This window comes from Cyrtonyx montezumae, unplaced genomic scaffold (assembly GCF_038088225.1).
Source record: "Cyrtonyx montezumae isolate F1298 unplaced genomic scaffold, pur_monq_1.0 scaffold_16, whole genome shotgun sequence".
Taxonomy (NCBI): domain Eukaryota; kingdom Metazoa; phylum Chordata; class Aves; order Galliformes; family Odontophoridae; genus Cyrtonyx; species Cyrtonyx montezumae.
This window is the reverse complement of record NW_027071892.1, coordinates 6,140,389-6,152,468: the sequence shown is the minus strand read 5'-3', so window position 1 is coordinate 6,152,468 and position 12,080 is coordinate 6,140,389. Positions and strand designations below refer to the sequence as shown.

The window sequence follows — 12,080 nt, the reverse complement described above, 5'->3', positions numbered from 1 at the left end:
TCCAGCAGGAGTCAGCCTGGATGAAGCCACACTGGGGCCCCTCAGGACGTGCACGCAGCCCCATTGGGGGGACTGCATTCCACCCCCAGCAGCTGTGTCCTGTAGGAAGAAGGGTCTGTGATGCAAGGCTGCCCCCGGCCCCCTCCTCCCGCTGCCTTACCCCCGTGGGGAGTGCAGAGATAACACGGGGCTGCAGCGATAGCACAGCTCCACAGCCAGGATGCTCAGCCCCACCCTGCCCCAAACCCACAAACCCCACAGCAGCAGCAGCACCTCCATCTCCAGGGGCAGGCCAGCACGCAGGCAGGAGGGGGACGAGCCGGACCACTCCATCCCTGCACCCCTCCTCCGCTCCACTGAATCCAAACGCTCCCCAGGCCCCTCGCCACAGGCAGTTTCAGCGCTTTATTGTCTGTCCTGCTACAGCAGCCCGCCGTCCTCCGGCAGGGGATGGAGAGGGGGTGGGGTGGGGGGGCCGCCCGCACGCCCCGCAGTGTCCCGCAGCTGCAGCTCAGATCTGGCACTTAAGGAATCCCGGCCGGGGCCGCACGCAGCTCCTCCGCCCCGCACCGGGCATGGCTGTGGTCCGCTCCCGCTGTCCTCGGTGCAGGCAGAGGGGCACGGGATGCTGTCAGCTTGAGAAAGGTGTTTAAATACCACCGAGGGGAGGTGTCCTGTTCTTGGCTTTGAAGGTGGTTTTCTTCGTTGTTTTTTTTTTTTTTGTTTGTTTGTTTTTGTTTTGTTTTCTTAATAAAAAAAAAAAAGGAACATGGAAAAAGGCCCTCTTCCCTTTCTCTTCCCTTTCACGAGCAGCTTTCAATTTTGGCCAGAAATTGCTGCGCCCACCACTCCTCCAGGTCAATGGGAACGAAGTCTGAAAGAGAGGGGAGGGAAAGACGGGAGAGGAAACAGCTGGAAAGGAGCACAGCATGCTCCCACCAGCACCATTCCTTTGCTGCTGAGAAGAACACCCCTCTGACCCACACCCCTCCCTGGCTCCCTGCCCCAGGGGGACACTATGGGTATTTGATCTTCTTGGGGCCATCCTCACTTCCAACTGCTGCCCAGCCCCTTGCTCTGGCTGCTTTTACAGACACACATCGTCCCCATCCCCGCTGCACTCCGCCTTCAACCCTGTGTGCCCAGGGCAGCAGACAGCAGGACCCCACGGCAGAACTGGGGGTGATGGTATGACCCCACAGCCAGACCCCACTGCACCCAGGAACACTGTCACCCCATGTCCCACTCTCTTGGGCTCTCCAGCAGAGCCCATGGGACCCCCACCCCCACCCCCCAGGTATGTAACCCCACCCTCAGCCAGGAACAGCCCCGCAATGGGTTTCCCCAGCTCCTCTTCTGCCTCCCTCCCCCTCGTCGCTCCCCACTCACTTTTCAGTCTGGGGTTCGGGGTTTTCTCTACGTACTGCACAGGCCCACAGGTGCTCTCCCCCCTCTGACCTCCGTCCAGCTGCTGCTCCACCTCCTGCCAGGCTGTGGATGGAGGGCTATGGGTGAACCCCAGGGCAGGCAGGGCCCTGCAGGCCCCCCCGTGCCGCCCCCCGAGCCCCTCGCACCTTCGTAGACAAAGCGGACGTTCTCCTCATGCGCAGCAGTGTAGCTCTCCTCGGGCACTGAGGTGTGTGGCAGCAGAACCTGTGGCCGTTTGCCATTCACTCTGTTGAAGATGAGCTTCTGGGCTGGGCTGGGGAAAGCAGGGATTGAGGGGAGAAGCTCGGGCAGCAAGCTCCAGGAGAGGGGCACACAAGAAGCAGGGCATCCCCACTGCCCTGAGTGCACGGCTGGAGCAGCTCCTCCTGGCACCAGATGTGCTCCATGCTGCTGCAGCTGGTGGTGAACATCTGGCCAGCTGCAGCACCCAGCCCTGCCTGCATCGCACGGCCCCCACAGCCAGGCAGCAATAAGTGCTTTCCAGCTCTGCTCCGGGTGAAGGTGGAGGGACGACGGCCCCAAAAATAAAGGGGGAAAAAGCAGATGAGGGTGCACAACATGCAGTCCCCCCAGCTCCCTGTGCCCTGCAGGCAGCCCAGCTGGGGACGCAGCAGCTGTCCCAGCTGCTACATGGGAACTCTGCAGCTGCTGCTGCTCTGCACAGCTCAGAACCAGCACACCACAGGTGCACAGCACAAGGGAAACTGAGGCACGGGGGTGTGACACAGACCGGGTGCACAAACAGTGTCAGAGCAGCACTGCGGGGCTGCAAACCACGGGCAGCATGAAAGCAATGTGAGGACAGCCCTGCACCGGGGGCCGCCCCTTCCCACCCACCCCTCCAGGAAAGCTGCTGCCCAAAAGGGACTGCTGAAGCACCGGGAAAATGAAGGGGATGTCTGGGCAGAGAGCAGCGCCCTGCGCCTCAGGCTCACAGTGCCATGCTCTGCATGCAGCAGCAGTGGGGGTGCGGCCCCAGGAGCCCCAACCCCCCCCCCAGTGCAGAGCAGCATGAAGCTGGACGAGGTGAAACCCTCGGCACGGAACGGGACCGTGAGTGTGTCCCATGAGAAGGGTCAGCGCGGAGCCCCGGGCACAGCTCTGGGACAGGAGGAGTCCACGAGTCACACTGCTCACGGGACAAAGTCTGAGAGGCCCCAGGAGCACGGGGGGAAGGTGTGCGGGGCCGGGCAGTGCCCCCCCGAGCCCCCAGCCCCACGCTGACATCACCACTGCCCCGCGGGGGCGATGCTCCAGCGGCTGTGCGAGGTGTGTGGGGCGGGGGGCAGCGAGGGGGCGGCATTTCTTGGTTGTACCCCGAACGCAGAAGAAAGGGGTGAAGGCTGCCTCGTATCCACGGGCGTGCCGGACCGGGGACGGGGAGCATCGCTGCACAGGGACACGGCCCCACTCCCCCCGCCTCAGGGACCCCCAAGACCTCACCCCTTACGGCCCCTCGGGCTGTGCCCGTGGGAGGTGGGGGGGAGAGGGGAGGTACAGCGTCGGGCAGAGGGGCTGCGGGCTCAGCGCAGCCCCGGGGCAGCGATACGGGCTCACACGGGGAGAGCCCCGGGGTGCGGCCCCACCGCTGCCCCTGAACTTTTGCGGCGGTTGCACAACTCCGGGGCCGGGGTGGGGGGAGGGAGGAGGGATACGGCCCGCGGGGAGCGCACGCACACACGGACACGGACTCACATACACACACAAACACACACGGAGTTCCACGCAGCCCTCGCGGGCCCAGCGGAGCGCACAGCTGCGCCGTGGGACTGCGCCCACCGGACACCGCGCCGGGCCTGGACGGGGCGGGCGGAAAAGGAAGGGGGGCACAGCAATGCGGCTCCCCCCCCCCCCCCGCGCCCCCAACCCGGACCCCGCAGGGACGCACAGAGAGGGCAGCGTGGGCCGTCCCCGCTGCGGGGCCCTTCCCGGCGCCGCGCGGCCGCGGTCACCTTTCCCCAAGGTCACGGCGCGACGCGGGGCTCACCTGGCGGGGGGCCAGGCTCCGGGCTGCAGCCGGCCCCGCGGCTCGCCCACCTTGCTCTCCACCGGCTGCTGCGTGGGACCTGCGGGGGTTAAGGGGGAGGGAGGGGGGGGGGGGGTCAGGGCCGGGCGGAGCGGGCGCCCCGCGGTGCCGTGCTACTCCCCTCGACCCTTCTCCCTCCCCACGCGCGGTACCTGTGCGGCGCTGCGTGGCCAGCTTGCTGGGGCCGCGTGTCAGCGTGTACATCGTGCGGCCCCTCCAGCCCAGCCCGGCCGGCAGAGTGCACCCCGCGCCCCGCGCCGGGCCTTTAACGGGCCGGGCCGGGCCCGCGGCACGCCCCCGGTCTTAAAGGGACCGCGCCGCGCTCGTGGGTGGCACGCGTGGAGGGGTGAGGAGGCACGCGTGGGGGTTGTTAACGCGTGAGGCGTGGCGGGGTTGCGGGGACACGCGTGGGGGTTGTAGGACGGAGAGAAACGTGGGGCGCGGTGTCACATGGGGCGTGCAGGACGGAGGGCGGACGACCGTAGTGGCACGTGGGGCGTATGTGTAGGACGGAGGACGGCGCAGGAAAGGCCACGACACGCGGGAGCTTTGTTCAAGACGCGCACTCAGGGGCCGGGTGACACGCGGAGGACACTCGCGGGACGCGCAGGGCGCTGCCGGGGGCACAGCGTGGGGTGCAGGGGCACGGCCGATCCGGCGGCAGTGGCACCGCGTGTTGCGGGGTGCAGCGGTGCCTCCCCCGCGTCCACCCATGTCCCACGTCGGGGGGTCCGCTCGAGGAGGGAAAGGACCGTGGCGGTCCCCGAGCGGTGGTGACGGTGGCACCGGGGCGCGTGGTGACCTTCGGGCGGAGGAGCATTGCCGGGGGCTCCGCTCACGGCCCCGCTCCTCCGGCTGCGGTGCGGTCGAGCTTCAGCGTGACCGTGACCCCGCAGCCCTTGGCGCTGCCATCGCTGCTCAGGTGGTGGCCGTGCCTCAGTTTCCCCACCCGAGGCAGCAGCTACTTTCCCCGCGTGCACATCGCTCACGCCGTGGTCTTCGCACCACATTTACCACGCACAAACATGAAACACAGCCCCGCAGCTGCGCCCTTCCCACGCACTCACCGCGCGTCTGTGGATCACACTAGGGAGGGACGCTGTGCCTGCAGCCGCAGCGGCGCCGCTGGTGTAGTGGTATCATGCAAGATTCCCATTCTTGCGACCCGGGTTCGATTCCCGGGCGGCGCACCAACTATTTTTCCCCTTTTTTTTTTTTTACACTACATTCTTTTCCTTTTTTTTTTTTTCCCTTCTTCTTTTGCTTAATTTCTTTTTTTTTTCTTTTTTAAATATTTTTCCTTTCCATTTCTTTCTCTCTCTTTTCCTTTTTCCTTTCATTTTCACGCCAACCGCTTCTTTTCGCCCCATCCTGAGATGCGGCCGTGACGAGGGGGCGGCACCCGGGTCCTGGGGGGTGGGTGCGGTATTGCTGCAGACCTGAGCCTGGTCACTGCCCTTCCCGGCTTCCCGCAACGCCCCGTCCGACCATGGGGGGCCCCGGAGGTGACGGAGCTGCTCAAGGGCCCGATAGTGGCCGTGCTGCAGCGTTGGGTGCGTTCAGAGATCTGGGGGTGTTGGGCCCGGGGAGTGCTGGGGGGGGACGACTTCATGCAGCCTTCCTTCATGCGGGTGCGGGTGAAACAGGAGGAGAGAGATTTTACATGGGCAGAGAGTGATAGGATAAGGGGGAACGGCTTTAAAGCAAAAGAAAGGGAGAGTTGGGCGAGACGTGAGGAGGAAATTTGTTACTCAGAGGGCGGTGAGGAGCTGACACTGCTGCCCAGAGCTGTGGGTGTCCCTGGAGGGGACATCTGTCATGCATTGGCCCTGGGCAACCTGAGCTGGGGAGGGGGCAGCCAGCCCAGGGCATGGGGACAGATGGGCTGTGAGATCCCTTCCGACCCGAACCACTCTGGGATTCTGAGATTCTGCCCCTCTCTGCAAACCAGACAGCCAAATTACCTGGGCTCTCCAGTTGGGTGCTTTTATTAAAAAAAAAACAACCATAAATCCACAATATTCTGCTCTCAGACAGCTCCACGTTGCTCCTGCTGCTGCTGAACGACTGTCACATTGCAGCACCCGCTGAATGGCAAAGCAGAGGTTGCCCTCTCACTAACAGCACGTGAGAAGGCAGTGCTGCCCCACGGGATGCTCAGTGCCGCCCCACACCGTGCCCTGCTCCCGTCCCTGCTGCCACGTGATGTGTGCAGGCCTGGGTAGCACCCAGATGCCCATTCCAGGGATTGCAGTGCCGAGTTGGAAGGGATCAGTTTCCATTGATGAAATAAAAATAAACGCGGGCTCTTAAGTGGGGAGGAATTCCTCACCGAGAAATATTGCCCTTGGAGCAGCCTGGTGAGGAGGGGCAGAAATAGCTGCCCGTGGTGAGGCACAGCCACGTCCTTCCCACGTCCCTGCACCAGAAACCCTGCCATAAAAGTAATCCCCGGGGCTGGGGCAGAGGTCCAGCAGATGGCCCTCCCTGCATCCCTATATTCAGAGCTGAGGTCCTGAAGTCCTCTGGTTCAGGAGGACAGTGCCCTGTGCAGTGCTGAGCTGCCATCCCTCCATGGTGGTGTTGCAAACTCAGCCCTTATTATGAGACATCGCATCACTGAGAGATGCTGCGGGCAGCCGGGGCTCTGGGTGTGGGTGCATCCCCTGCCTGGGGCTGATGAGGGGCTGATCCCAGAGCAGGGGTTGCGCAGGGTAAAAGGTGGGCACAGGTGATCAGCATTACAGGGCACGCCGTGAGCCCTGCATGGGGCTGCTTTGGTCATGTGCCGCAGGAGCAGGAGGGTACAGCAGGCTGGGGAGCAGTGCTCCTGCGTCACCCCAAAGCACTGTGGTGGAGCAGGGCACAGGGAAGAGGGTCCTTTGGTTCCCCTCGGGGTCTGTGGCCTTTCTTGTTTGGCCTCTGTGCAACAGGATGGATGGGGAGAGGGGCTGGGGGACAGCAGGCAGCCACGGCTTGAGCTGCAGCTCCAGTTTCGTGTCCTGGCAGATGTATGCTGTGATGGTCACATCTCCCTGCTGGCCTCTGGGACACGGTGCTGCTGTGGCAGCTGGCAGAGAGCAGAGGGATGTGCCTGGAGAGGACGGTGGCTGCCAGGCTCTGCGGGGTGGTCCTCGTGCTGGCGAGGTGCCCCCCAGCCCCGCTTGCGGGTGGATGTGGTGGCCAATGCCAGGAGTGTCTTCCACAAGCAGGAAGGGAGCGGTGCTGCACCCCCCTGCACCCACAGCCCCTGGTTGGTGGTTTGGGGTCCATCTCCTCAGGTTCCAACCCCCGCTGTGGGGTCCCTCTTGGGGCTTCAGTGCCGTGAGAAGGGGGAGGTGTCTGGGCAGACTCCTCTGCAACCCCACCCGGCCCTTTATTGCCACCGTCTGGGCTGGGGGCACACAGGGAGGGCACGCAGACACAAGTCCCAGGGACGGAGCTGCAGAATGGTGATCACCACTAAATAAAAGCAGCGGGCTGTGGGCTCGGCTGGGACCCCCAGAGTCTGCAGCCCCTGTGTCCACGTGGCCCGGCCCTAGTCCTGGAAGCGGTTGAGGAGGTCGCAGGTTTTCTTCTCCATCAGCTCATAGATTTTCTTCACCCTCTTGTCGTTGGCCGCCCGCACGTAGCTGCCGGGGTCCAGCGTGGCCATGCCGTCGTGCACGGTGCCCATGATGATGAGCGGCCCGTCCTCGGCCGTCATGTTGGGGCAGGGGCAGCTCCAGTCCATGTCGACCAGCGTCACCTCCAGGTACTTGATGTTGAAGAACTTGAGGCCCATCTTCTCGTCCTTCAGGACGTCCTCGAGGGCGAAGCGGGCGATGCCGGAGTCCTGGTCCTCCACGATCTCCATCAGCCGCCCCACGATGGCGAAGTCGCTGCGGCAGAGGCTCAGCACCATCTTGCTCTTCAGGCGGCAGGCTTTGCACTGCAGGCTCTTGGGGAAGGGGCACACATCCTCGCACGTCTCCTTGCTGTCAAAGTTGTTGTTGTTGCCCTCGCAGCCGCCGTAGACGAAGGAGTGGCACTGCTTGAGGAGGTAATTGTATGCCCAGCGCGGCTCCCAGTTCTGGCAGGGGCCCTGCACCATGGGCAGCAGGCAGGTGGGCCGGGCGCTGCCCACGCAGGCGGCGTGGCACTCCTCGTACGTCTCAAAGTGGTTCCTGTTGGCACCGCAGCCGCCGTAGCGGAAGGTGACGCAGGAGCCCTGCTTGGCATCGAAGTGCCAGCGCACCTCGGTGGCTTCGCAGCGCCGCCGGTCGGGCTCCTTGAGGCACTCAGCGCTGGGGAAGGGCTGCGGGCTGCCGGGCCGGGGGCTGCCGGGCTGCGGGGCCGCCCCGGGTTCGCGCTTCAGCACCGACAGCGGGAAGTCGGCGCGCAGGAGCCCCGCGGCGTTGCGGGCCGTGCAGGTGTAGATGCCGGCATCCTCGTGGCGCGCGTTGTAGATGACCAGCTGCCCGATGTTGGTGACCACCACGTTGCCGTACATCTGGTCCGGCCGCATGATGAAGTTCTCGGCGCGGTCGCTCTGCTTCTCCCAGGTGATGTCGGGCCGCGGGCGCCCGCTGACGTCGCAGCGAAAGCTGACGGTGCCGCCGGCGCGCACCGACTGGTGGAAGGGGTTGCTGTACAGCGCGGGCGGCACCGGCAGCTCGGGGCCCCCTCCCGGGGTGGGCCGGGCCGTGGTCTCGCGTGGCACCGGGCTGGTGTCGGGCCAGGTGAAGATGTGCTTGCAGGGCACGGTGGTGAGGCGGGTGCCGCGCAGGCAGGCTTCGGCGTCCATGTAGCACTTGTTGTAGTAGGTGAGGCCGTCGGAGGCGCAGGTGAAGTTGGGCTCCTTCTCGCAGCGGTCCTTGCATTTGCATACGGGCTGCCCGTCCCAGATGTCGCAGTCGGAGCCCTGCTGCGCGCACACGAAGCTCTCGCAGGACGGCCCGCGGCCCAGCTCCACAGCCAGCACGCTGCCGTCGGCAAAGCGCGCGGCCACGCAGCTGCGCAGCCCGCACACGTTGGTGCAGCACTTCTCAAAGCCCTCGCAGTCCTGGGCGGGAGGGGACAGGGGTCAGCACCCCAACCTCAACCCCAACGCTGAATGCTAACCCCAAACCTAACACCGATCCCAACCGTAACCCTGAATGCGATGCTTCCAGCCGCGGACTGCCCCCACCATTGCCGGGTCAGCCCCAGCTCCACCTCAGCCCCTCAGCGGTGATGGCCCCCATGGTACAGTGGGGGCACAGTGGGCTTTGGGGTTTTGCAGGTGCTTAGCAGGGACTGGGGCCATTCCTGCCAACTGCTGCTGCGCTGCACTGTGGCCTGGGGAGCTGTAGGCTCCGGCAAGCTGAGGTCAGGCCGAACTCATTACAGTGATGAACTGCAGAGGTGTCGCTCCCCGTGGATGGGCAGCAGTGAGCTCCTGCCTGGGGAAAACTGAGGGACCAGGGGGAGTACACCCGCATCCCTCAGTTAACTGGGTGGGAGCACCCTGGGGGCACGTCATGGGGGTGTCCCGGCATGGGGGGGATGTGGCAGGGCCATAAGCTGCGCCTCCACCTGCACAGGGGCTCGGAGCAGCCCAGGGCTCTGCGCACACCTGGGGTGAGACTGCAACCTCTGCCCATGGGACCCCCACCCCAACACTCCCCAGGGCATCCCTCCGACGGCCACCAACCCACACACGGGTGCAGCACCCCAAACCCGTCCCAGCCGTGCCCCAGACTCCCCGTAGTCCCCAGCGCTCACCTGGTCCGCCTGGCACTCCCGCTCGCAGGTGCTCTGCGCGTCCACCCACAGGTTGGGGTTCAGCTGGTTGGGGCACACCCCCAGGTGCCGCATCCTGGCCTGCTGCAGGCTCAGCCCGGCGGCGGCCGCCAGCAAAGGCAGCAGCAGGAGCAGCACCACGCGCATGGGCTCAGCCCCACCGAGCCGCTGCCCGCCAGCACGCGACCGCGGAACCGGGCGGTCGAAACCCCGGCAAGGCATCTGTGTGCCCCCCACCCCCCCGCCTCGCCACCGGGCTCGGGGCCGATCACATCAGAGGAGGGAACGAGATGTGAAGGAAGGTCGGGTGACGGAGAGGAGCAGGAGGTGATGTCCAGACCGCTGCGGTTCAGCACGCCGGGCGCACGCCGTCCCTACGGAGATGCCGCCCGACACCTCGCTCCATCGCTGAGCTCTCGGGGCACCGGGGACGGCATCGTGCAGCAGCGGTGGCCCCGGGGAGAGTCCCGGCAGAGCCGACGTCCCCGCTCCGGAGTGGCTCAGAGCATCCCTGGCACCCGCAGCCGGGCAGCGCTCGCAGTGCGGTGGCAGTGGGTCCGGGCGCTGCGTGCGTGTGGGGCAGGGGTGGAAGGGGAGGACGGGAAGGTTGTAATCTGAATCCCCTCCCTTCTCACTGATGTTTCTGAGTGTTTGGAATGGAAAAGGCGCTGACCTCAGCCTCTAACCCCGTCTGAGCCGATCGGCTGGACAAACACAGGGGGGGGAGATCAAAGGCAGAATGCGGAAAGTCTCCAAAGAGAGAGAGTGAAAGGAGAGGAAAAAAATGCCCGGCCCATGGAGCCGAATTCCTGCAGGATGAGAAAACAGCCAGAGCCTGTTGCCCGCCCCGGGCCTGCGGGTGGGAGGCAGCCGCAGCCCCCGGCCCCGCAGCATCTCCAGCTGCAGCGCGGTGCGTCGCGGCCGCGCCGTTGGGGCCAGGACCCCCCCCGCCCCACTCCCACGTTCTCTCGGCTCCTGCCGGCCGCCCAGACCCCCACGAGCGCCCAGGTTTGTAGCCAGCCCCCGTCTCCGCTCCAGCAGCAAACGCCGATGATTTACAGCCCGGCTTTGAGACCTGCCCGTGCCAGACCCTGGCTGGACGCTGCATCCCAACCTCTGCTCGCAGAGCACCTCCGAAGCCGGCCCTAAGCTGGGCAGGAGCCGGTCCTGCTCGCAGCCAGACTGCCCTAATCCCCGCTGGAGACGGACCTGGGAGGGGGGGGAGCGTTAACTCCTGCAGCTCTGCCCGGAGCCGGAGGAGCACCGAAACCCGCACAGCCCCGCACGACCCGGCCGCGCTCCCTCCCCGGCCATTCCCGGGCACGGCCGGCTCGGGCAGCCCGAGGAGGACCCGCCGGTTGCTGACCCACCCCCCCTCTCCCAGCCCCCCCAGCGGGCACACGGTCGGGATGCGGCCGGGGCAGATGTGCTGAGCCGGCCCCGGGCACACGGGGGAGGTTATGCTGCCCTGGGACACCGGCGGGCAGGATGGGGCTTTGCAAACAGGGAATTGGTCGCATCAGAGCGGCCCAACCTGAGGGACGGCACTGCGGTCTGGAGCTCCCCCCTATACACATAGCCACCCCCCCCTCCATCCCGATACCCACCTCGGGCTTCATACAGGACACGGCCGCGTGGGCACTGCTGTCCGTGGGAGGGGGGGTGGGTGGCACAGCGTGCATCTTTTGCCCATCCCCGAGTGGTCCCAGTGCTGGATGGATGGATCCCAGACCGGGCCCGGGTCCGGGTCCGCCCCATTCGCAGCTCCCGAGCCGGAGCAGAGGGCACAGAATACACCGCAGCCCGAGGTGTCCCCGTGACACCGAGATCAAAGCAGCACAGCCTGGACAAAGGCCGGGAGGAGGTGGGGGGGGCATTGCTGACCCCGCTCGGTGCCGATCTGGGGGTGTCCCATGTATCCCCCACAGTACATCCAGCTCTGCACCCATCCCCCATCCTCCAGGAGCACCGGCGCAGCCCCCTCCTCCTCCCGGAGGCTGTTTCTTAGGGCAGGATCAGCCAACCCTCCCCCCCGGGAGAAACCTTTTCCACCTGAAGGCACTGTTACAGCTTCTGCCTTTCCCTGTTCTGTTCACTGAGGTGCGGGGGGGGGCATCCCCAGTGCCACCCCCTCGAACGGCCCCTTATCGTGCACCAGAGCACGGGCTTCTGGGGTCTCTGCAGCGAGGATGGCTCCCATCACCATTTCCCCCACCTGAAGCCACTTCCAAGAGGGGCTGTGAGGAGCAGAGCCTGCAGAGCAAAAAAGCTCCCCCTGCCTCTCCCCCAGTCGGGCTTTTACCTCAGCTCAGGGTTTTCCAGGCTGCAGATGCTATCTGATTTCCAACCCCCCCCCCCCGGCCCCATTCACTCCCAGCCTCAGCAATATTACACTTAAGCTGTTAAAACAAGCGTGGCCAGTCTGGTACGAAGGGGAAAATCTGATCCTGGGGCAGCGAGCGGGCAGGGGGAGAGGGAGGTCAGGGGGAGGTGGGCGGGCAGCAGGATAGGGCCGGGGGGGGGGGTCCCTTCCAGCCCCAGGGAGCACACTTGGGGGCCCTGCACAGCCCTCTGCCTCCCTGCAGCCACCAAAGATGCTCCATGGGTCAGGCTACAGCAGGCCATGTCCAGCTCAGGGCACAACCCCTTCCTCCTCCCCCCAAAACGGACACAACTCCTGCACCTCCCGCTTGGCAGTTGAAAACAACACCAACAAAAAAAGGCTTTAATTTATATAAAACAAAACCATTGTTGAACGACACTGACTGACTGTACAAAGGAATACAAAAATAAAAGGACAGTCCAAAAAAACCCCTCAGGAATGGTACAAGTGGTGGAGAGC

General features: G+C 65.1%; 2 protein-coding genes and 1 non-coding gene across 3 annotated transcripts; 1 reads left to right on the top strand and 2 right to left on the bottom strand.

The window, feature by feature from the left end:
* Nucleotides 1–361: 361 nt before the first annotated feature.
* On the bottom strand, nt 362–3,744 carry MCRIP2 (MAPK regulated corepressor interacting protein 2). The gene is made up of 5 exons (XM_065732621.1): nt 3,628–3,744; nt 3,437–3,515; nt 1,575–1,702; nt 1,390–1,491; nt 362–874 (listed from the first exon to the last, which is right to left on the bottom strand). Exons 1-5 carry the CDS (start codon nt 3,677–3,679, stop codon nt 804–806), a joined length of 432 nt encoding a protein of 143 aa, XP_065588693.1. The 5' UTR covers nt 3,680–3,744; the 3' UTR covers nt 362–803.
* Nucleotides 3,745–4,594: 850 nt separating this feature from the next.
* Nucleotides 4,595–4,665, top strand: TRNAG-CCC (transfer RNA glycine (anticodon CCC)). Its single transcript has one exon. It is a non-coding gene; the product is annotated as a tRNA-Gly (tRNA).
* Nucleotides 4,666–7,013: 2,348 nt separating this feature from the next.
* Nucleotides 7,014–9,460, bottom strand: WFIKKN1 (WAP, follistatin/kazal, immunoglobulin, kunitz and netrin domain containing 1). The gene is made up of 2 exons (XM_065732582.1): nt 9,221–9,460; nt 7,014–8,519 (listed from the first exon to the last, which is right to left on the bottom strand). Exons 1-2 carry the CDS (start codon nt 9,458–9,460, stop codon nt 7,014–7,016), a joined length of 1,746 nt encoding a protein of 581 aa, XP_065588654.1.
* Nucleotides 9,461–12,080: the final 2,620 nt, after the last annotated feature.

Coding starts and splice junctions, on each gene's coding strand:
- WFIKKN1 (XM_065732582.1), bottom strand. CDS start 9,460: ATGCCTTGCCGGGGTTTCGACCGCCCGGTTCCGCGGTCGCGTGCTGGC. Junction 8,520..9,220: donor GGGAGTGCCAGGCGGACCAG/GTGAGCGCTGGG, acceptor CCTCCCGCCCAG/GACTGCGAGGGCTTTGAGAA.
- MCRIP2 (XM_065732621.1), bottom strand. CDS start 3,679: ATGTACACGCTGACACGCGGCCCCAGCAAGCTGGCCACGCAGCGCCGC. Junction 3,516..3,627: donor GGCCACGCAGCGCCGCACAG/GTACCGCGCGTG, acceptor TAACCCCCGCAG/GTCCCACGCAGCAGCCGGTG. Junction 1,492..1,574: donor CGTCCGCTTTGTCTACGAAG/GTGCGAGGGGCT, acceptor CTCCATCCACAG/CCTGGCAGGAGGTGGAGCAG.